Source organism: Pan troglodytes, chromosome 4 (assembly GCF_028858775.2).
Source record: "Pan troglodytes isolate AG18354 chromosome 4, NHGRI_mPanTro3-v2.0_pri, whole genome shotgun sequence".
In the NCBI taxonomy this organism is placed as follows: domain Eukaryota; kingdom Metazoa; phylum Chordata; class Mammalia; order Primates; family Hominidae; genus Pan; species Pan troglodytes.
The window spans coordinates 38571408-38595403 of record NC_072402.2 but is presented as its reverse complement, the minus strand read 5'-3'; the positions used below and the strand labels follow the sequence as shown (position 1 = coordinate 38595403).

The following is a 23996-nucleotide window of genomic DNA, read 5'->3' as shown; positions in this document are numbered from 1 at the left end:
TAAATTATTACATATTTAGGGTAAGACAGAAGAGTATAATGCACTTAGTCTAGAAACCCAAGTTCTGATTTTGGCTCTGCCTGTTGCTAGCCAGGTGGTCTTTAGGAAGTAGTTTAACCTTTATCTTGGATTCCTCATGCATTAAATGAGTGACTAAAAATCAAATTGAATAATAAACGTGTAGCCATTTTAAAAAGACATCAAATATTATCTTTGCGCCCCTGGTAGTATTTTGAGCCCCTGGTATTATTCCACATTAATCGTATTAAAACATCCTGTTACTTGTTAATTTAGGAATATACAGATGAGTAATTATGATTTAATTATTTCATTTATCAAATAAACCAGCACGACAGAAATCTCTAATGACCACATGAACAATCTCTTAAGAGATACAGAATTACCAGCAATCCTACATGTAAATATTATTTGTCTTGACTCCAAGGCCATAATAGGTAGGTTATTAATATCTAATTTCTATAGTTTATTAACAGACTCTATAGAACTTGCTCTGTGGAGAAATCACTTCTCATCTGTGGAGCAAAACGGGCTTCTAGTTTTAGTAGTGGGAAAGTTAAGGCAGTACTCATCTTCCCAGGACCTTCTTTCCCACACCTTTCCCTCCTTTTTCCTATTTCATTCAAACTACAAAAGAACCAGAGAAGCTAAGGAGTGAAGATTCCCCTTGACTCTCACTCTGCATCTGTAGTCATAACACAGAATTAACCTACTGAGACCATGCAGCTGCTTGCTCTGACTTAATCCTCCAAGTGTCTGTGATACCTCCATGCAGTAGAAACAAAATATTAATGACCAGTTGGAATTTTCCCTAAAAATAAAATACAGCATTCAGCTCAATCAGCACTTTTTTTTTGAAATGAAGTCTCACTCTGTCACCCAGGCTGGAGTACAGTAACACAATCTTGGCTCCCTGTAACCTCCACCTCCCAAGTTCAAGCAATTCCTGTCTCAGCCTCCTGTGTAGCTGGGACTACAGGCATGTGACACCACACCTGGCTAATTTTTGTATTTTTAGTAGTGACAGGTTTCGCCATGTTGGCCAGGCTGGTCTCAAACTCCTGACCTCAGGTGATCCACCCACCTCAAGCTCCCAAAGTGCTGGGATTACAGGCGTGAGTCACTGCACCTGGCCAATCAGCACATATTTTTAAGCAGTTTACACATGGCAAACTAATTCCCAAACAGGTCATTCAAAATGTTTCATGACAAACAACCTCAATTATATATTATTAGTGGATGGATTTTCATCCTGTGTCAAAAGCCACTTAGTATGAAAATCTCACCTGGTATCTGTCTATCCATCCCTCACAAGTACTAGTACTTCATGATTACCAAAAGATGCTGGCAACATAATACAAGAAAAGGAATAAAATAAAGGAGCACCCAGAGCCTTCTACCTGGAGAGATTATCAGTTATTTTTTGTCTGTCTTAGAAAACCTTCTGCCTGGGCATTCCAATCTTTTTAGCAAATCTGGTATTCATTATCCACACTTGTTGGTGTTCTCTCATACAATTCTAAGGTTGCCCTGGGGCCACCCCTCTGAAAACAGATTTGCCCTGCGATGTACAATCCCAAGCAACTGGCCATATCTTTCATTGGTAATGGGTGAGGAGAAAGGAGCAGAGCTCCTGCAAGTGAAGCAGGGAACTGTACAACATAAACATTTCAGGATCACTGACATCCACATCATGGCTAACATGCCTATGTACTGCAAGATGAGACTGTCAGCAAATCATTTTCAAATTTTAACAGACTACTTGGTCATGTTTGATTCCTAAATACGCCTTTGGCTTATTTATTATCTGTAGTATAATTTTATAGTCATAGAGTTTATAAAGTAAAAAGTACTAATCCAAAAGCTAGAAGAAGACAAGAAATAACTAAGATCAGAGAAGAATTGAAGGAGACAGAGACAAGAAAAACTCTCCAAAAAAATCAATGAATCCAGAAGCTAGTTTTTTGAAAAAATTAAAATAGACCACTAGCTAGACTTATAAAGACGAAAAGAGAGAAGAATCAAATAGACACAATAAAAGATGATAAAGGGGACAGCACCACTGATCCCACAGAAATACAAACTACCATCAGATAATACTATAAACACCTCTACACAAACTAGAAAATCTAGAAGAAATGAATAAATTCCTGGACACATACCCCCTCCCAAGACTAAACCAGTAAGAAGTCGAATCCCTGAATAGACCAATAACAAGTTCTGAAATTGAGGCAGTAATTAATAGCCTACCAACCAAAAAAAGCCCAGGACCAGATGGATTCACAGCTGAATTCTACCAGAGGTACAAAGAGGAGCTGGTACCATTCCTTGTGAAACTATTCCGAACAACTGAAAGAGGGACTTCCTAATTCATTTTATGAAGCCAGCATCATCCTGACACCAAAACCAGGAAGAGACACAACAAAAAAAAGAAAACTTCAGGCCAATATCCCTTATGAACATCGATGCGAAAATCCTCAATAAAATACTGGCAAACCAAATCCAGCAGCACATCAAAAAGCTTATCCACCATGATCAAGTGGGCTTCATCCCTGGGATGCAAGGCTGATTCAACATATGCAAATCAATAAACGTAATCCATCACACAAACAGAACCAATGACAAAAACCACGATTATCTTAATAGATGCAGAAAAGGCCTTTGATAAAATTTAACATCCTTTCATATTAAAAATTCTCAATAAACTAGGTATTGATAGAACATATCTCAAAATAATAAGAGCTATTTATAAGAAACCCACAGCCAATATCATATGAATGGGCAAAAGCTGGAAGCATTCCCTTTGAAACCTGGTACAGAACAAGGATGCCCTCTCTCACCACTCCTATTCAACATAGTGTTGGAAGTTCTGTCCAGGGCAATCAGGAAAGAGAAAGAAATAAAGGGTATTCAAACAGGAAGTGAGGAAGTCAAATTGTCTCTGTTTGCAGATGACATGATTGTATATTTAGAAAACCCCACCATCTCAGCCCAAAAAACTCCTTAAACTGATAAGCAACTTCAATAAAGTCTCAGGATACAAAGTCAATGTACAAAAATCACAAGAATTCCTTTACACCAACAATAGACAAGCAGAGAGCAAAATCATGAAATGAATTCCCATTCACAATCGCTACAAAGAGAATAAAGTACCTAGGAATACAGCTAACAAGGGATGTGAAGGACCTCTTCAAAGAGAACTACAAACCACTGCTCAAGGAAATGAGAGGACACATATAAATGGAAAAACATTTCATCCTCATAGATAGGAAGAATCAATATCATGAAAATGGCCATATTGCCTAAAGTAATTTACAGATTCAATGCTATTCCCATCAAACTACTATTGACATTCTTCACAGAATTAGAAAAAAAACTATTTTAAATTTCATATAGAATCAAAGAAGACCCCGTATAGCCAAGACAATCCTAAGCAAAAAGAACAAAGCTGGAGACATCACATTACCTGACTTCAAACTATATTACAAGGCTACAGTAACCAAAACAACATGGAATTGGTACCAAAACAGACATATAGACCAATGGAGCAGAATAGACACCTCAGAAATAACACCACACATCTACAGCCATCTGATCTTCAACAAACCTGACAAAAACAAGCAATGGGGAAAGGATCTCCTATTCAGTAAATGGTGCTAAGAAAACTGGCTAGCCATATGCAGAAAACAGACACTGGACCCCTTCCTTACACCTTATACAAAAATTAACTCAAGATGAATTAAAGACTTAATAAGACCTAAAACCATAAAAACCCTAGAAGAAAACCTAGGCAATACCATTCAGAACACAGGCATGGGCAAAGACTTCATGACAAAGATGCCAAAAGCAATTGCAACAAAAGCCAAAGCTGACAAATGGGATCTAATGAAACTAAAGAGCTTCTGCACAGCAAAAGAAACTACCATCAGAGTGAAAAGGCAACCTACAAAATGGGAGAAAATTTTTGCAATCTACCCATCTGACAAACGTCGGTCTAATATCCAGAATTTACAAGGAACTTAAATTTACAAGAAAAAAACAACCCCATCAAAAAGTGGGCAAAATATGAACAGGCACTTCTCAAGACATTTATGTGGCCAAAAACATATGAAAAAAAGCTCAACATCACTGATCATTAGAGAAATGCAAATCAAAATCACAATGAGATACCATCTCACACCAGTCAGAATGGCAATTATTAAAAAGTCAGGAAACCATAGATGCTGACAAGGCTGTGGAGAATAGGAAGAACATTTTTACACTGTTGGTGGGAGTGTAAATTAGTTCAACCATTGTGGAAGACAGTATGGCGATTCCTCAAGGATCTAGAACCAGAAATACCATTTAACCCAGCAATCCCATTACTTTGGGAATACACCAAAGGATATCAATCATTCTACTACAAAGACACATGCACATGTATGTTTACTACATCACTATTCACAAGAACAAAGATATGGAACCAACCCAAATGCCCATCAATGATAGATTGGATAAAGAAAATGTGGCACATATACACCATGGAATACTATACAGCCATAAAAAGGAATGAGATCATGTCCTTTGCAGGGACATAGTCATGAAGCTGGAAGCCATCATCCTCAGCAAACTAACACAGGAACAGAAAATCAAATGCCGCATATTCTCACTCTAACTGGAAACTGAACAATGAGAACATATGGACACAGAGAGGGGAACAACACACACCAGCACCTGTTGTGGGGAACGGGAGGAAACTGAGAGGACAGGTTGATAGGTGCAGCAAACCATCATGGCACACGTATACCTATGTAACAAACCTGCACATTCTGCACATGTATCCCATTTTTTTAGAAGAAATTTTTTAAAAAGATAGTAAAAAACAGTAAAAAGTGCATGAGGCTTTCTGTAACTTTCATAAACAACTTTTTTCTTTAGTTTTCCCTTTTTTCCCCGTACGAATTTGGCAAATGAATACTCGAAGAAAGCTTTCAGAAACTGCTGTAAGTTCCTCTGCATATCACATGGTAAAAGACATGCCATGAAGTTCAGGCTATCTTGTACCATCCTATCATCTTCATTTAAGTAACCATGCTGGCTCAGTGGTGCCAGTGCTTCACTGCTAAAACAAAATAACTAAGCATGACCGGTGTAATGGGCCGAATACTGCTGGGCTTTTCTCAGCAGCCCTGGGAACTTGAGACTTAAGACTCAGTGTCACCAATGAGGCTTCAGAGGGCTTCCCAAATAAGAACTTGCCTTCTGTGCTGTCTCCATCCATGGCTAGAGAAAAAGAGCCCCCAGAGAAAATTAAAGGGACACCAGCAACCACTGTTATTTCTATCAACACAGACAATCTAGTCCTTAGAAAGACCTGCAGCTGAGTTTTACAATAAGATGGCTATTTGGGAGGAAGATTTTGGAGCTGGGAGGGACATTCTTACTGGTGTATCTGAACATGTGACTGAATGGACACAAATGGAGACTAGACTTGGTACTCTCTGTGTCCCTCGCTCCCCTTTGTCTCACATTCACGCAAAATACTGCTTAAAAACAAAGCCGGCCGGGCTTGGTGGCTCATGCCTGTAATCTCAGCACTGTGGGAGGCTGAGGCAGGTGGATCATGAGGTCAGGAGTTCGAGACCAGCCTGGCCAATATGGAGAAACCCCGTCTCTACTAAAAATACAAAAATTAGCTGGGCATGGTGATATGCGCCTGTAGTCCCAGCTATTTGGGAGGCTGAGGCAGAAGAATCGCTTGAACCCGGGAGGCAGAGGTTGCAGTGAGTCGAGACCATGCCACTGAACTCCAGCCTGGGCAACACAGGGAGACTCCATCTCAAAACAAACAAACAAACAAACAAAAACAAACAAAAAAAACAAAGCCAAGCCAGGCCTCAGGGAGATATGTTGCTGGGGTGCTGTCTAGCCCTCCCACTACATCATACTCCCAAGCAGCCTTACAGGATCGTCCTGCAGGCTCCACCAGACTATCAAACTGAAGCCACCAAAAGCCCTCTCATGTGACTTCATACACAGATCATCCAGCACAGTTCTGATGATATACGCTGTCACTTATCTGCAAGTGAACTGAATGTCAAGATCAGTGGTTTGTGATCTTGCCATCTGATGTCAGATTTAGCTCACAGGAGATACTCATTAAAATCATTTAGGAAGCCAAATAGGATGTACAGCAGGTCAAAACCCCCACCACGAGGAAGGGAAGACATGACCCATTTTCTGCAGACTTTTACTTTAGTTTGGTATTATTCTTTGAGAGTCTTCAACCAGGATTACAACTGGCTTGAATCCTGCTCATTCTAGTGTAAGTGTGTAACTTGCTATGTGATATTGTATGGTGTGGACAGCAAGACAAAAGGGCATATTTCCAATCTCTCTACAGAAGAGGAACTAGCCAGAAACAGCTGCCAAAAATGCTGAAACAGCCTGTGACAGTCATCCCACAGCTACCAAGCAGTGCCTGAGATCATTATGTTCTCCTCTATTTTCTCTGCCTTACACTATTTTCCTTGTCCCTAAATCTTAGACCTAGCAATCTAGGAAACTTGCTCAGCTCCACCGGCTAAAACTTCAGAGTAAAAGAGAATGACAATCCCATTATTTTAGTGACTTATTCTAGAATCCCAGAACTAAGCAGGGCTCGTGTTCAGAGCAGGTTGTGTTAACAAGCACAAAACTGTACATAATAAATGTACACAATGAGCTTACCATTGACATTAATCAATGAGAGAATATTATCCTGGTGATCAAGGAGGCGCTTAACTTCAAGAATATCCCATTCTAGTGATCCTTCTGTGGGTGCTACCAACCTGAAAATTACTAAATGAAAAAGACAGATAAAATTTTATTACAATGCTCTAAGAGGATAAAATACTACTCCTGCTCTAAAAACAAGCATTTCATTAAGTGAAAAATACCTACCATACTGAAAAACCCATCTCCAAAAAAAAGCCTTATTCATACTACTTTAAACTATTTCTTTCAAATGCTTGAGATGTTTGAGATGATCTACTAAAACCCATACTGAATGTGTCCTGAAGAACTCTCTTCCTTTACTGACTTTTCCAAACAGTGAAGCTCCCATTCTCTCTAGGGTTTCAATGGATGTCTGGCTATCTCAACTCACTCCCTCCCTAATCAGTGACTAGCCCACGTCCCTCAATCACCTCCAACATCAGCTTTCTCTACTCATGTCTCTTACTCATGTAAGCATTGCTACAGAATAAGCTGCAAATCCAAGTTTAACTTCAACTCAGTGAAGACATAAGCAGCTTCTTTTTTAAAAAGCTTCTGATTCCTAGGCATACACCATTAAATTATAAATTCTCTGAGTATGTCTTATAATGTTTATATATCATACAGTTCTTCTGACTATAGTAATGTTCAATGTGTTGCTTTACTCATTATCTGACTTTAACAAATACAGTTTTATTTAAACTAGTATAAATCCTAACTTTAATCAATACAGAAAACCCATAATAAAATCCACAGACGTGATTCTATCATCATTTACTAAACATTTATGTTCCAGGAACTCTACGTACCAAATGTGAATAAGGCCCAGTCACAAATGCTCAGTCTAGAGTGGGAGAGAGACTTGTTTATAAACAGGCTTACCGTCAATGTACTGAGTGTTTTAAAAATACGCCACTGGACCAGGTGCTGTGGATGCTCAAAGATTAGGATGACTAACATCTGAGAAGTGACAAGTCTCAGAGATCATGTCCTTTTCAAATTACGAAAGTATCTTTTCTTTCTCACATTTCTCTCTAGAAGATAGGTCATGCCATGCTTCTTTCTGGGTCTCTGACAATATTTTACCAAACTACAAATCTCTAACCAGGTTATTTAATCCTGACAGCCACTCATATTCAAACTGTGGTTGTCAAAAGAAGGTTTTTCAGTCAATAGAAAAGAGAACTCTTTCTGATACATATTGAACTTATGGGAAATTCTACTTTAGTTGGAATATTATGAAGTGATCTTGAGACTGGAATTTTGGAATAACAAGCAATAAACTGTTTAACCAAGCTAACATACTGATTAAAACACTGATAAGAAAAAGAAACCTGGCCTAACATCCTGAAAATGTCTTAGTCTCTGTATCACTTCAACAATCCCAAGAAGCCAAGAGTGGGGCACACGCAATGTTCCTTAAATAAAAAATTACTTTAGTCCTTCCAGCATGTGTATACAATTCTCGTTCAAAATACACAAAAAGAAAAAAATTCATACTCACTCAGTTCTTTGCCAACTGCTGCCACAACACAGTTCTTAGGTATTTCAACCAAAGCACTAATACCTCCAAAAACATATAAAACAAAGTTCAAATTATTTTTCTCACAGATTATATCAAAAACAAAAACATTCTCAGTTTTATGTCAGTCGTTTTCCATAAAGAAGATAAAGCACACAGAACTAGCTCCACACACACTTCCTTGCTTGCTTACTAATGGAAAATGATTGTTAAATGTAGGTTTCTGATACTTTTGGAAGACATTATTGATTTATTAAGAGCAGAATATGGGGTTGGGTTTTTTTGTACTTTTTTTTACTATTGTGATAAAGTGGTAGATTCAGCAATTCACACTTATTTACCAGGGATCCCTTAAGATAATCACCATCACCCATTTACAAGATGGCTAGCTCAAAAGTGATGTAAAATTGGGGTTTTCCTTCATGTAAACTTTAGAAGCCTGAGCAGGCTCCCTGGCATTGAATGAACTAGCCAACAGTCAGCAGCTAAGAAAGCAGCCTTCAAATAGCATGTTTGTGATCCACTAATACATGTAAAATTTTTCTTCTATTAATGAAAGAATCAGATTCAACATTCTAACACATTTCACTTATTTAAGTAAAGAGGTTAATGATTTTAGCGTAACTATAACTTCTATAAGGCATGTTACAATTTTGCTTCTGTCAGTATGAATAAAAGAGTTGATATATTAGAACCACCACGTGTTGGCAAAAAAAAAACCTGTTTAATTTTTCCATTATGATATATATGTAATTTATAATATATATGCAAGTGTAGAAAACGGTCTAGTCATTTGCTTATCCTTCCCATCCATCAAAGGACTGACTGTTGTGATTTGGATAGTATTTCTGGCCAAGATTTTTCTCCACATAGGCATATTTTAACAGTAGGTTTTGTATTTTCCCATGTACAAGAAGGAGGAAATGGTGCTGCAAGGAAGGCAAAGGAATGGTACAGAGAAGGCAGAGGACATGGGAGAACAGCAGGGTGGGTAGCAAGAGAAGAATTCTAAATGCAGAAAACAGCTTGTTTAAAAATCTTTCACTAAATTATATGTGAAAATACTAGAAGCCCAACAATCCAGATGTAGCAACCTAATACTCAGAATCACAAAACATATTACTGGAAAGGACACGGATGCCCTGTGTTTTAGTCCAGGGCTCCTTCCATTGTATCACATTGACTAAGATTGTCTTTGCTTATTTCCAAACACAGAATAACTGCTTGTAAAAGCTCCACCAGTCCATAAATCAAGCAGGGCTTATGAAAGGACATCATGACATAAGGATCTAATAACACTATTAACAATCTGGCCTCCAGTAATTTGGAAGACCCAAATGATGAACAGCTCACCAATGGTAACCCATGGCCTTCTCAAGGCTTTCCCATAGATACCCTCCAAGCCTTCTGTTAACTCTTGAGACACTGATAAATGGCAGTATTGTAATGATTTAATATATAGTACTTAAAGATAACTTGCAAAACAAAGGGAGACTGCAATAAGAGGTGGCTATTTCCAGGAACACACAGAAGATTCTTTTCAGCCCCAATTTCAACATTTTACAATATAACTTTACCAAAATAAAATTCATGAAAACCACAGGCTAGTGAAAGAGAGAGAAAAATGAACATAAAGACACATAATTCATGATAATAGTAAACAGGGAAATATATTCTAGATTTGAGCAAGACTATTAGTAATCAAATGTTGAACTGAGTGGTTAAATTGTAAACCCTAGCAATGTATGGATTTAGTTTTCCTAAGTCATTATGTTTCTGATACTTTAAAATATCTACGTGGAGCTAAGCTAGCTCCTATTAGTAACTAAATTCAATTCACAGGGCTCCTGCTACCACTGAAATATCAACAACATGCACAACAATGTTCCTTCTAGGATACCCAGGCTCATTTGATTATTTTTAGAAATAACAATAGTTAGTGTGACTTCCAGGTTGTTATTAAAATCTACTCGTTTAAATATTTTACTCTAAAAATAGATTTTAAAGATCCTTGGTATCAAAAAGTCAAAACTGATTTATTTTTTTTCTGTTGAAACCAAAATCGTATGTACACAGAATTGTGAGAAAATGAAACTTTATCAGTAAGCTTGCACATGTATGATCTTTTTGGTAAGGACAATTGTAAAAAGAGGTCATCCTTAGGCATTTATTCAAAGTTAATGACCCCACAAATGCTACTGTAAAGTTGTAAGGGTCTGCTTCTAGGTATCAGCGTGCTCACCAAACACAGTTCAGGAAAACAGCCCAAGAGCATTGGAAAAGGTTGTTCTTGAGTGGAGTCTTCTCCTCCTGATTCAGGATAAAAATACATTTTATACAACCCCGATCTGAATTGAATATGGCTACCTGTTATCTTCAGAACTGAAAAAGAAAAATCCCCTATATTGACCTTTCTACTTATGGAAAGTCTCTCTGAAGATCTGCTGTGTCTTCTAGTCTGTCGATCATAGTTCAAAATTACCTTGATGTTTTTTACCTGTATCAGAAAGGTGGCTAGTCTTACACAGGAGATCTAATTTTCGGTTCCACACACACAGGTCATTCCCACCAGAAAGCCAAACATCTAGTCTCTGAAGAACAGTTAAACACTGCAAAATTTATTTGAAATGTATATCAGGTTAGAAACTTAAGCAGTCATTGTTCAGTGGTTTAAAAATATATCCACAAGTTCTTTAACCCCTTCCTTCACTAGGTGGAGCTTATTTCTCCTTAGTAGATCATGTGCGCACTACTAAGTGACTAGCTTCTACCAAACAGATTCTGGCAAGAGGAATGGTGTGTGACTTACAAGACTAAGTCATAAAAGATACTGTGGCCTCCTCCTTGTTCTCTCTTGGATCACGTGCTCTAAGGTGAAGACACTAAAGCAGTCACATGGAGAAAGGTCCATGTAGCAAAGAGCTGAGGCTTCTGGGCAACAAACAGCACTAACTTGCCAAGCACGTAGGTGAGCCTCCTGGGAGGCAGCTCCTCCACCGCAGTCAGGCCTTCAGCTAGCAGGAGCCCCAGGAGAGGCCCTGAGCCAGAACCACCCAGATAAGATGCTCTCTAGTCCTAATCACAAACACTGTGAGATGACAAATGTTTATTGTTTTAAGCCACTAAGTTTAGAGGTAATTTGTTACTCAGTAATAAATTGCTAATACACAATTGCTTAAACTCCTTTTTAAATCAAATTGAAACTATGACCTTAGTTTCTCTGTATCGTTAGAATAAATAACGCCCAAGTCTTCTCAATTCTATACATTTGGTAGACTCAGGAAAGTGAGTGTTTCAAGTACCATATAAGCCCTTTACCTTTAATAGTACTCTCCTCGCCCACTGACTCTGAGTCAGACAAGGGCAAGAGCGAGAGAGAAGAACAGAAAATAAAAGGCAGAGGTTCTGGTAATCTTGCCTAGGCTGCTTTTAAAACTGTTGGATTAAAAAGAGTTGAAAATAACCAATGCAGTTTATATTTCTCGTGGTCCTACCCTGTCTAATCTCTGAATTTTTAATGCCAGTGTTTCATTTCTTTTTATTGCCAAATAGTATTCCACTGTGTGGATATACATTGTGTTTATTCATCAGCTGATGGACATATAGATTGTTTCCATTTTTGACTATTATTAATAATGTTGCTATGAACAATCATGTACACATTTTTATATGAACTTACATTTTCATATCTCTTGGGGATATACCAAGGAGTAAGACTGCTGGGTCAAATGATAATTCTGTTTAAACTGTTTTCCAAGGTGGCTGTATTGTATCATTCTAGATCCCACCAGCAATGTATGAAGGTTACAATTGCTCCACATTCTTACCAACACTTGTCTTTTAGATATTAGCCACTCTAGTATGTAGGAAATAGTATTTCACTGTGGTTTTGACTTGCATTTCTCTAATGACTAATGATGTTGAACCTCTTTTTCATGTGCTTATTTGCTATTTGTTTATCTTCTTTGGAGAAATTTCTTTCTTTCAAATCTTGTCTATTTTTAATTGGAGTATTTGCTTTTTTATTGAATTCTTCATATATTGTAGACACAAGTCCCTTATCAGATATACAATTTGAAAATATTTTCTCCAATTCTGTATGTTGTCTTTTCACTTTGAAGCACAAAAACTTTTCATTCTGATGAGGTCCAATTTATCTTTTTTTGTTGTTTGTTGATATGCTTTTGATATCATATTTAAGATACCTAGCCCAAGGTCACAGAGATGTACGCCTATATTTCTTCCAAGATTTTTATAGTTTCAGCTCTTACATTTGGGTCTTTGACACATTTTGAGTTAACTTTTGGATATGATATGTGGTAGGGATAAAATTTCATTATTTTATATGTGGATGTCCAATTGACACAGCATCATTTTTTGAAGAGACTATTCTTTCTCCCATTAAAGGTTCTTGGCACTCTTGTCAAAAAATCAATTGGCTATGTGAGACTTTACTTCTGGGCCTTTAATTCGGTTCCATTGATCTGCATGTCTGTCATTATGCCAATATCACACTGTCTTGACTACTGTAGCTTCATATTAAGTTTTGAAATTGGGAAGTGTGTCTTGGAACTTTGTTTTTCCATTTTAAGATTGTTTCGGCTATTCTGGGTCCCTTGCACTCCCATATGAATTTTAGGATCAGCTTGTAAATTTCTCAAAAAAAAAAAACAAAAAAACAAGCCAGCTACAATTTTGTTAAAGATTGGGTTCAATCTGTAGATCAATGTGGGTAGTGGTGGAATCATAACAATAGTAAATCTGATCCATGCACTCAGGATGTCTTTCCATTTATATAGATCTTTAAATCTTTCAACAATGTTTTGTAGTTTTTGGTATATAAGTCTCATACTACTTCAAATTTCTTTTAATAGTGATGGGGTATTGCTATGTTGGCCAGGTTAGTCGTGAACTCCTGACCTCAAGCAATCCTCCCACCTTGGCCTCCCAAAGTGCTAGGATTATAGGCATAAGCCACCCCGCCCAGACTAAATCTATTTCTGAGTATTTTATTCTTTTGGATGCAACTGTAAATGGAATTGTTTCTTAATTTTTGGAATGTTCATTGCTAGTGAATAGAAATACAATTGATTTCTGTGTGTTGATATTATATCCTGAAACCTTGCTAAATCCATTTACTAGCCTCAATAGTTTGGTTGTGGACTTAGGATTTTCTATATACACAAGATCATGTCATTTGGGAATAGAGACAGTTTTATTTCTTCCTTTCCAATATGGATGTCATTTATCTTTTTTATTGTCCAACTGCCCTGGCTAGGACCTCCAGTACAATGTTAAACAGATGTGCTGAGAGCAGACATCCTTATCTTGTGCCTGATCTTTGGGGGAAATTATTTGTCTTTCACCACTTTTTAAAATTTTTATTTTATTATTTTTTTTGAGACAGGGTCTTGCTCTATCGCCCAGGCTAGAGTGCAGTGGCACAATTACAACTCACTGCAGCCTCGAACTCCTGGACTCAAGTGATCCTTCCACCTCAGCCTCCCAAATAACTGGGATTACAGACATGTGCCACCAGACCTGGCTAATTTTTCTTTCTTTTTTTTTGTAGAGAAGTTTCACCATGTTGCTCAGGCTGGTCTTGAACTCCTGAGCTCAAGCAATCCACCCACCTTGGTCTCCCAAAGCGCTGGGATTGCAGGCATGAACTACCACACCCAGCCTAGCCTTTCACCATTAATACGAAATTAGCCTTGAGATTTTCACAGAAGCCCTTTATTAGGTTGAGGAAATTCTCATCTATTCCTAGTTTGTTGAGTATTTTTATCATGAAAGGGTGTTGGAGTTTGTCAAATGCTTTCTCTGTTTCTGTTGAGATGATCCTGTGGTTTTTGTCCTTTATTCTTACTATGGTGTATTTCACTGATGAATTTTCAGATGTTAAACTAAGCTTATTCCAGGGATAAATCTCACTTAGTCATGGTGTATAATTCTTTTTAGATGTTGCTGAATTTGGTTTGATAATATTTTGTTGAGGATAATATATGTTTTTGTTACTTAACATTTTACCACTAGCATTTTCCTCTTTTAATATTCTTCTGAAATATAAATTTTAGTATATATATCTACCATAATGTATTTTCTTATAAGACATTTAGGGCACTTCCAATCATCCATTTATAAAAATGTATTTGTAGTACACATTTCTGTTCATAAATTTCTGCCCTATTTTCTGATCATTTCCTTTAAAGAGTTTTCTAGAATGATCACTGGATTAATGCATATAATAATTTATTTAGATTCATTCATAATGCCAAACTACCTTCCGGGAAGATCATATCAATTTATAGTCTCAATATGCAATAAAATGCCAATTTCACTATCTCCTTGCTAACATCAACCCTTATAAAAAATTTTGTTAGTTCAAAAAATAAATGATAGTATTTCTCATATTAGGGATATAAATTTCTTGGATAAACTATCTATTCAAGAACAACTGAACCACTGAACTAAATGAGTGCAATGCTATTTTTTTAACAATTTTTATGTGAAACAGGATCACAGCAGGAGAAAACAGACACAAATATCTAGCTGATTCACATTACAGTAAAACCCCTTTTAAAACTACTTTCACTATATTGGAATAAGATACTTTTTTAGTGACCAGTTCCTATAACCAGTTCATAACACAGTTTACCAAAAGGAATTTCCCCCAAATACATTAAATTTTTTTCTCTTTGTTCCTTCAAGCCACATATTTTCATTGGAAACTTAATGACCTTAGTTTTTCAGATAGCAAGAATATTTTTAAAGGAATGTAAAAGGCACATCATTTCAGGTCACATAAAGTATAGAGATTTTAATCAAATCAATACTTTTTAATGCCTTGTTAAAAAATCCACTGTTAAGTTAGATAAAAGTATATATAGTACATGGCACTTTCTTCCCCTGAAACTTGACTAAGTTGATATTTTGAACAGCACAGTGCCATGAGATGGCTACCAGAGATTCTGCCTTTTTGGGAAAAGATGAACTATTCTACCTATTGGCACACAGCAATTCTTTTTACATTAAGAAAAAAAAGAAACAAAAGAGCTCCAATATGGAGATCAGTTATCCTTAAAGTAAATGAGGGAACATCTACTGCTACTACTATCTTTTCCAAAACTTGCTTACATTACTAAAAAACAGTGGCACTTTCTCTGAACACTTAATTTCTGTAGGAATCACAAGCAACCAAGTCTTATCTATGTTTGTTTCTCTAAAACGTAGCAGAGCTTCTGTCATATCATTAGCCCCAACTAATAATTGTTTGTAAAAGGAATAAACCTAACAGTAACAGCAAATTAGCCAGGTAAGATTTTTAGTTTTGAAACTAAGTAACTGACATGTCTTGCCTTTGTGACCTTAGAGAAGGCAAAGGTCATGGGACAAATAACTCTATATTTAAAATTCAAAGTATAAAGAAAACAGACCAGCTACTATTATGGTCATTCTGCAAGTAATATCTCTTCCTGGAACTACCTACAAAAAACATACCAGGTACTACCTTTTTTCCTTATCTTGCTATTGGGATTATCCCTTGCTCTAATTTCAAATTGAAACATTCTAACACTTAATACATGTGCTCTCAAAAATCGGATCTTACATGAAGCAAATGACTACAAGTGTGTGGAAAGAAATAATTCATAAGACCCACAAAAGTACTTTCGTCTAACTCTTTAAACCATGTCTTCTGAGACAAAAATAGATTGTCATAAAAACTCATATTTACTTAAGATTTTACCTTTACAGTAGACTGGAAGCATGATATTCTCTGAACTTGTCTGGTAGTATCACCATCCCACACCTAAATTTATGTTAAGAAATAATTTCTAAACAGAATTTTAAAATCTTAATTATAACTTTTCTAATTAACAATTAAGCCACAAATGTTAAGCAGTTAGAAAATCTTTAAATCAAACATAAAATATTTAGTGTTTATACCACCACAAAAATGAATTCATATAGTGAGTCATCAACTTAGCAAAGCAGGCTTATGATCTAAAATAAGTTTGAGGTAAATTTTACTATCAAATTATTTGAAAATGCCAACATAATGAATGGTCTGAAGTACTGAATCTTTACAAGCACTAAATATTCCAACTGTTTAAAGTTTATTCTCCAGAATAGCCTACCATAATCTAATAAGCATAAAGTACTTATACCAAAAACTATCATGTCCATTAATATTTACTGAAAGCTCCCTATAATATGGATAGCATGATTTACTACTGTTATCTCGATTCGAGAAGACACTAACAGTGTATTACTATTACCTGTATGTGCATTTAATATAATCAGAGGGCCTCTCATAAAACATCCAAGTTCAGTTTGACTTAAGCACAGTGATTTTCAAACTTTTACACCATTTCCTATAGTAAGAAATACATTTTACACCATGTCTGAAAACACATTTACATACATGTATGTACTACGTATACAAATGTATATGCATGTATTAAAAATTGAAACTAATTTCACAAACTAGTTAACCTTATCATGGCCAATGCCTTTTGTTATATTTTTATTATACAGATGTGCCTTGACTTAAAGTAGTTATGTCCCACAATAAACCCATTCTAAGTGGAAAATATCCTAAGTCAAAATGCATTTAACACATCTATCAAACATCATAGCTTAGCCTGGCCTAACTTATATGTGCTCAGAACACTTACATAAGCCTATAGTTGGGCAAAAAAAAAAGTCATCTGGCAACACAGTACACTGTAGAGTAAGGCTGTTTACCCTTGTGATCTTATAGCTGACTAGGAAGGAGCTGCAGCTCCAGGCTGCTGCTGCCCAGCACTGGGAAAGACTATCATCCCATGCATCACTAGTGTGAGAAAATATCAGACTTCAAAATTCAAAGTACAGTTTCTACTTAATGCACCTCCCTTTCACACCATCATAAAGTTGAAAAACTGTAAGTCAAACCACCCTAGGTTGGGGACCATCTATATTCTATGTCATGCTTTAGATGGAGCTAGATTATCATGAGAATTACATTTTATGTATATAACATACTAAAACTGCTAGCATACAAAAAATGCTCCCAGTAATTAGGAAATGTTTTCTGGCCTTATATTTACCAGAATTCTAGTAGTATCTCACAGCCTTTTCACTTATTTCACTATTCACAAGCAGAACATTTAATATTCAGTAACCTGAGCTCCTAAGGCTATCGCTTTAAAAAATTATCTACCTTCAGTATTTAATTAAGGAAGTTAGTTTTTACAGGTTGGGTATCCCTTATCCAAAATGCTTAAGACCAGAAGTGTTTCTGATTTTTTTTGGATTTTGGAATATGTGCATATACCTAATGAGCTATCTTGGGGACTGAACCCAAGTCTAAACACAAAATTCATTTATTTTTCATATACACCTTATACATATAGCCTGAAGGTAGTTTTATACAATATTTTTGGTAATTTTGTGCATTAAACAAAATTTTGACTGCAACCTGTCACATGATGTCAGGTATAAGATTTTCCACTTGTGGCATCACGTCAGTGCTTAAAAGGTCTTGGATTTTGGAGCATTTCAGATTTTGGATTTTCAGATTAGGGATGCTCAACCTGTAGTAAAAACCCAAGCAGAGTAAATTTAGAATTCATTTGGGTAAGAGAGACTGCCAAATAAGCGGCCTAGAATTTTTTTCTAACAACAAAAATCACTCAGCAAAGGAAATGAGTCCATACTATCATTTACAGGTAAAATTAATAGTGACACTGTACCAGCTACTAACTTCTGTATGTAATTTTAATCACTGCCTCAAAATATTGCTATAGTGTCTTAGGAGTGGTCTAATACAGTATTTTAAATTCTATTTTTGCAAAGATTACATTGATACTGAAAAAGAGAGCTTTATCCCATATTTGCCTCTACAGAGTAGTAATAAAGCAACTCTGACCTAACCATCTGAGAGAATTTTATGCCCTTGTTTACATTGTATCATAATCACACACAAACATACATATATGTGTGTATGTATATATGTATGTATGTATAGAGAGTTTATCCCCATTTAAACCTTTTCTTGACATTTTTTCAGCTATGAACAATCTGTCTAGAAAGCACTTCAGTTGATGAACTCATTTAAAGCATGTTAAAGTCTGTATCTTGGTTCTATAAGAGCCTAAGAAACACCTATACTTTTGGGCTTACTCCAAAACTTCACCAATGCTTGAAACTGTTTAAACAGAACTTTCAGATAAGCATATACTTTTAAAAATTAATATGACCGGAGACAGTGGCTCATGACAGTAATCCCAGCACTTTGGGATGCCAAGGCGGGCAGATCACGAAGTCAGGAGTTCGAGGCCAGCCTGGCCAATATGGTGAAACCCCGTCTCTACTAAAAATACAAAAAAATTAGCTGGATGTGGTGGCAGGCGCCTGTAGTCCCAGCTACTTGGGTGGCTGAGGCAGAAGAATCACTTGAACCTGGGAGGTGGAGGCTGCAGTGAGCCGAGATTGTGCTACTGCACTCCAGCTTGGGCAACAGTGAGATTCTGTCTCAAAAAAAAAAAAAAATTAATCTGACAACCTCTTTTAAAAAAATAAAAGTAATGAAAGACAACAGTTATCCATAGCACTTGACTCTGGACTTCACCAAGCCAATTCCTCATACAGATATTAAAGGGCTGAGTTTGTTTACAGAAAACATTTTATGAAGTGCAGTGGTTCGGGGCTCTGACTCTGCAGTCAGACTTGCCAGTTCTGCCCTACACTGGCTGTGTGCCTTGGGAAAGTTACTTAGCCTCTGTGTGACTCTATTTTTTTCATCTGTAAATAAGAATAATTAAAAATAAGGCCAGGCGCAGTGGCTCATGCCTATAATCCCAGCATTGTGGGAGGCCAGGGTGGGTGGATCACCTGAGGTCAGGAGTTCGAGACCAGCCTGACCAACAGAGTGAAACCCCATCTCTACTAAAAATACAAAATTAGCTGGGCGTGGTGGCACAGGCCTGTAATCCCAGCTACTCGGGAGTCTGAAGCAGGAGAATCGCTTGAACCCAGGAGGCAGAGGTTGCAGTGAGTAAAGATCACGCCATTGCACTCAGGCCTGGGCAATAAGAGCGAAACTCCGTCTCAAAAAAAAAAAAAAAAAAGAATTAAAAATACCTATGTCAAAGGGCTAATTTTAAAGATTAAATGAGTTAATATATATAAAACAATTAGAACAATGCCTGTTACACATAAGCACTTTACTACTGCTATCCCATCTTAACTTTTTACCTAAAAGTATGGGTAAAGAAAAAGTAATTTTACTTTTATAAAATTGTTTTTAATTATTAAATATTACACACTGAACAAACAGTAATTCACTTTTCTATCAGACTCAGATGCTCCAAAGATTTTTATGGGTTGGGACCATTTGGTTTCTTCTGCTGTATAGTGGGGAAAAAAAATGTAAATTATTCTCCAGTCCAACTCATCGTTGTTTCCCTAAATTGAAAAGCAAACTGAGATAGTAAAATAAATTATTTTTAAGTCCACATTTTCCCATTTCATCAATTTTATACAACCTGATAGAGTAACTCTGGAAAGAACAGCAATAGTCATGGAGTTTCCATCAATAACAAGCCTTAACCTCCTATTTCCAGTCTAATACTTTTCAGATACCTAATAAATGGTATCTTATAAGTAACAGAACAAAAATCATTTTTGCTATAACAAGAATATACAGACAAGACCCTATCAGCTAAAGACTAATAATGTATGTAGTGGCTCCTTAGGCCACTACAGCTTGTTCGTTTCTTCCAGATTAAAGGATACAATAACTGTTCTATCAGCAGAGGCTGTCAAGATGAGTTGATTTTTTTCTTCACAAGATTCCAAGGAAGGAAATGTAATAATAGCTGTTATCTTTTGAGTGTGTCCATTCAGTTCTAAAAGTTTTTCCCCTGTCTGAAATACCAATAAAAATGTTAATAGGCTTAGCTTTCACAATTTAGATAATCATAAATGACAACATTAAGTAGAACTACCATATAGAAGATACATATACATTCCATTTAAAATTACTTATTCAGAATTTAACTTAAGCAATCACACAGAATCTAAACAAGCACTGAAAGTACAGCCATAATTATAGTTTTATTTTCTAAAACAAAATGCTAATTTTTAGTATATTTTTATAGAAAATTTTGAGTATTTTTTTCTATAAATTTAAAAATATAATTGTGTAAATTAAGCATAAAAACATCAGTAATTTAGTTTGCAGGAAAAAAATATGGAGTCCTCATTGTCCAAGTATTTGTTATTTAAGTCTCCACAGTTATAAGGTCATAGAAGAAAATAAAAGTCACCATAACAACTGTATATGTACCTACACACAAATAAGTATATATATCCACTCATTTATTAACCACTTAGAAAGTCAGTCTCCACTCCATCGTTATTTAACACCAACATCTATTCCTACCCATCCAATGTCTTCATCCATCAGTCTCTGACTAATTTACCAAGTAGTAAATATGCAAAAATACAAGGTAAATGGTAAATCTTTCCAAGATTGCAGGACTTCGTGAATGTGGTGAAAATAATGTTGAAGAACTGCTTTTATCACAGGCAAAGCCATTGAAAAATAAAGATCTGACACAGTCAGACTAGATAACAATCCAAAATTAAGGTGAGAGGAAGATACTTCAAAAAAGAATAATTTGAGTAACAAATGATCAGGAAGAGAGGCTCTGAAGAAACTGGTGAAGCCTTAAGTATTTATTTAAAAAAAAAAAGGCTTTTGTAATATTAAGTCAAACATGAGAAAAATGTTACATTATGCTATTACGCAATGTTGAAAGAAAACTTGTGTGTCTCACAAAAATCAACACAATTCATTTATTCATTTTGGAAGTCAGGGCATAGCTAGTGATAACCTAAATTTTGTTAAATAAGATTAAAATTTTGTATTTTTTGAATTTTCATACTTTGGCATTTGTTTCTTAGGAAAAAACTTTTTTTTTTTTTTTTTTTTTTTTGAGACAGTCTTGCTGTGTCACCCAGGCTGGAGTGCAGTGGCATGTTCTCGGCTCACTGCAACCTCAGTCTCCCGAGTAACTGGGATTACAGGCATGTGCCACTATGCCCAGCTGATTTCTAGTATGTTTAGTAGAGACGGGGTCTTGCTATGTTGGCCAAGCTGTTCTCAAACTCCTGGCCCCAAGTTATCCGTTCGCCTTGGCCTCCCAAAGTGCTGGGATTACAGGCACAAGCCACCACACCCAGCTGGAAAAAAAATCTCAATTTAAAAAAACTTTCCCTCTTCATTATGAAATACTGGTCCCCACTGTATATGGATTTATCCTAATTAGCTCTTTTCAAATATTAATGTGTCAATTAACAGTGATATGCAAATGTATCCCCAGATAGTATTTATATGAATACATACTCAACTACATCATCATATCTTTATCACACAATCCACACATAATCAATACACACCTGGGCATTCCACACAACTACAATTCCATCATCACCAGCAGATGCAAATCTGGTTAGGGAGAAAGGGTCAAGAAAAAAAAAATCACTGGTGACATTTAATTACTAAGATTAAGAACTATCAAACCTTATTAGTGGTATTTTGACTAATATTAACGAAGATCAAGTTATTTCAGCTAATTTAAAAAATATTTATGAAACACATTCCAGCTTCTGTACCAGGTATGGAAGATCAAAAGATAAATAAGACATTTATAAGTTTACAAAGAATAAACTGCTAGAAATGTAAAAATAATCTTTAAAGTCCTTCTTTGCTTTAAAATTCTATGATTTTAAGAAATCCCTGACTTAAGTGAAATGAAACCAAGCTGACAAGTGCCTTCAGCGACAGGAAGTGATATTCTAGGAAGTGATTACGATGTTAAATAAATTCATTACTTCTATTATTCTCTCTGTAAATAATTATTATTTAAAGTCAAGATCTCTCTTTTGCTCAGCTCAACTCCTTAGTCTTTCCACATAAATGCTTTGTTCTTGGTTTGGAAGATTTGAGGATTTTTTAGGGTTTGTTGCTTTTTAGTGAAGATGCTTGAAATGCACAGGTAAAGCTTGTCTTATGGCATGAAAAATGAGCTGTGAGAGTCTGCTATAGCTTCTCTCTCCTTTTTATATCCCATTCACCATATCACAGGGACAATCACCAAATTCTGTAGAGTAGAAGATATTCTGAACACAAACACTATCAAAAGGAATAACCTGTCATACAGGATTATTCATCACCATATTATACTAAAATTCACCATCTTATTATACTAACCCAACAAAGTAGTATAAATAATCACATCGTAAGCATGTCAAATAATTTACTGTTAATGTCATCCACAAGTTTGTAAATAATTTTTAATGACTCAGAATCAATTTAAAGTTGTCCCCATAATATTGCTTTCACTCAAATTCAGGCTTTTTTTTTTTTTCAGTATGAGAGAAAGAAGTAGTGTTAAAGAAAGCCAGCTATGAATGACATATAACTGGCCCCTTATAATTAACAGATGCTATGTGAGCATCTGTTCTAATGGATTTTTTACCCCTTTATGAGATAACAAAATCCCACTACTTCAGTCATGAAATACTTTCCTTAACACTCCAAACTGAGTTTCATGTTCAAATTTCTTATCTTCAGTTTCAAAGTTCAGTGCCTTCACTGGCTCAGACAATTCCAATACTCAGTTCTTATTTCAAAATCCTTTGAGTACATCTACTACTGTTAGAACTAAGATTATTCAGGAGACATGAAATTGATCAAATACAGTCTGACAGTCTTTTAATAATTTTTAAATACAGAACTACCTATCTTTTTAACAGAATGGACCTGTTAAATTTAGGTAACTAGCTAAAAATCACAAAGAGTTATTTTTAAATCCATGCCTATCATTTATTCTTATTTTAAAATGTAACATATAAAAGATCCGGAGATTAAAAAGAAAATGATCATTTTTAAAATAAAAATAGATTTCCTATGCTTAATTATCTACATTTTCTCAATCAGATTAGTAAATAGTACCTTGAATATCAAAAATAGTTGCTGGAAATAAATCTTTAGCAGCTTATGTTTCTGGGCCTATTGATTTCTTTTTATTTGTATAGTGATGGTGGGGACGGCAGGACTCAAGGTCTTAAGTGTTCTTCGGTATAAAACATCAATTTCTATTGATTCTTTAAACTTAAAATTGCATTTAGAAGACAGCAAGTTTAAAATACATACTTTTTTTCTAACCCTAATTTTTAACTTCTTATGATTGTTTTATCATGTTTGACTTTCATGAGTTCACAATGAGAGATGACTGAGAACAGCTGAGAGTTTAGAAATGGGATATAGAGCATTTAACCTCAAACTTTAATTCAATCAGTAGGGAACAAAAGTTAAATCTAAATAAGGCTCAATAGTAATGCATGAAATCACAGTCAATTTTTTATTGCTCCAAGGTCAATTACCTGGTTGGTAGATTATTCAGGCCTTCTATTCTTATATATATTCTATTGCTACCATTTTTTTTTTTTTTTTTGCCATTTCAGTGTTTATTACTACCTCCCCTAAAGAGGAAACATTAAGCTTTAAAATACAAACCAGTATAACTTTGACACATATTAGTACCTGTCATAAAAAAACTAATAAAGGGTTGAGATATCATTCACAAATTACAATTACCCATCCTATTATGATGGATAACAAAAAACTAGCTATACTTTATCAGTTTATCTTAAACTAAATCCTAGT

General features: G+C 35.7%; 1 protein-coding gene across 8 annotated transcripts in view; it reads right to left on the bottom strand.

Moving 5' to 3' along the window:
- The window catches only part of WDR41 (WD repeat domain 41), a 177747-nt gene that overhangs the window by 10772 nt on the left and 142979 nt on the right, over positions 1-23996 (bottom strand). For all 8 annotated transcript variants that reach the window (XM_054684288.2, XM_054684289.2, XM_054684287.2 and 5 more), the window contains 6 exons: positions 21725-21773; positions 20057-20188; positions 16023-16085; positions 10773-10884; positions 8258-8320; positions 6727-6837 (listed from right to left, as the gene is read on the bottom strand). In XM_054684288.2, the coding sequence (XP_054540263.2) occupies positions 6727-6837; positions 8258-8320; positions 10773-10884; positions 16023-16085; positions 20057-20188; positions 21725-21773 (530 nt within the window). The remainder of the gene's footprint in view (positions 1-6726; positions 6838-8257; positions 8321-10772; positions 10885-16022; positions 16086-20056; positions 20189-21724; positions 21774-23996) is intronic.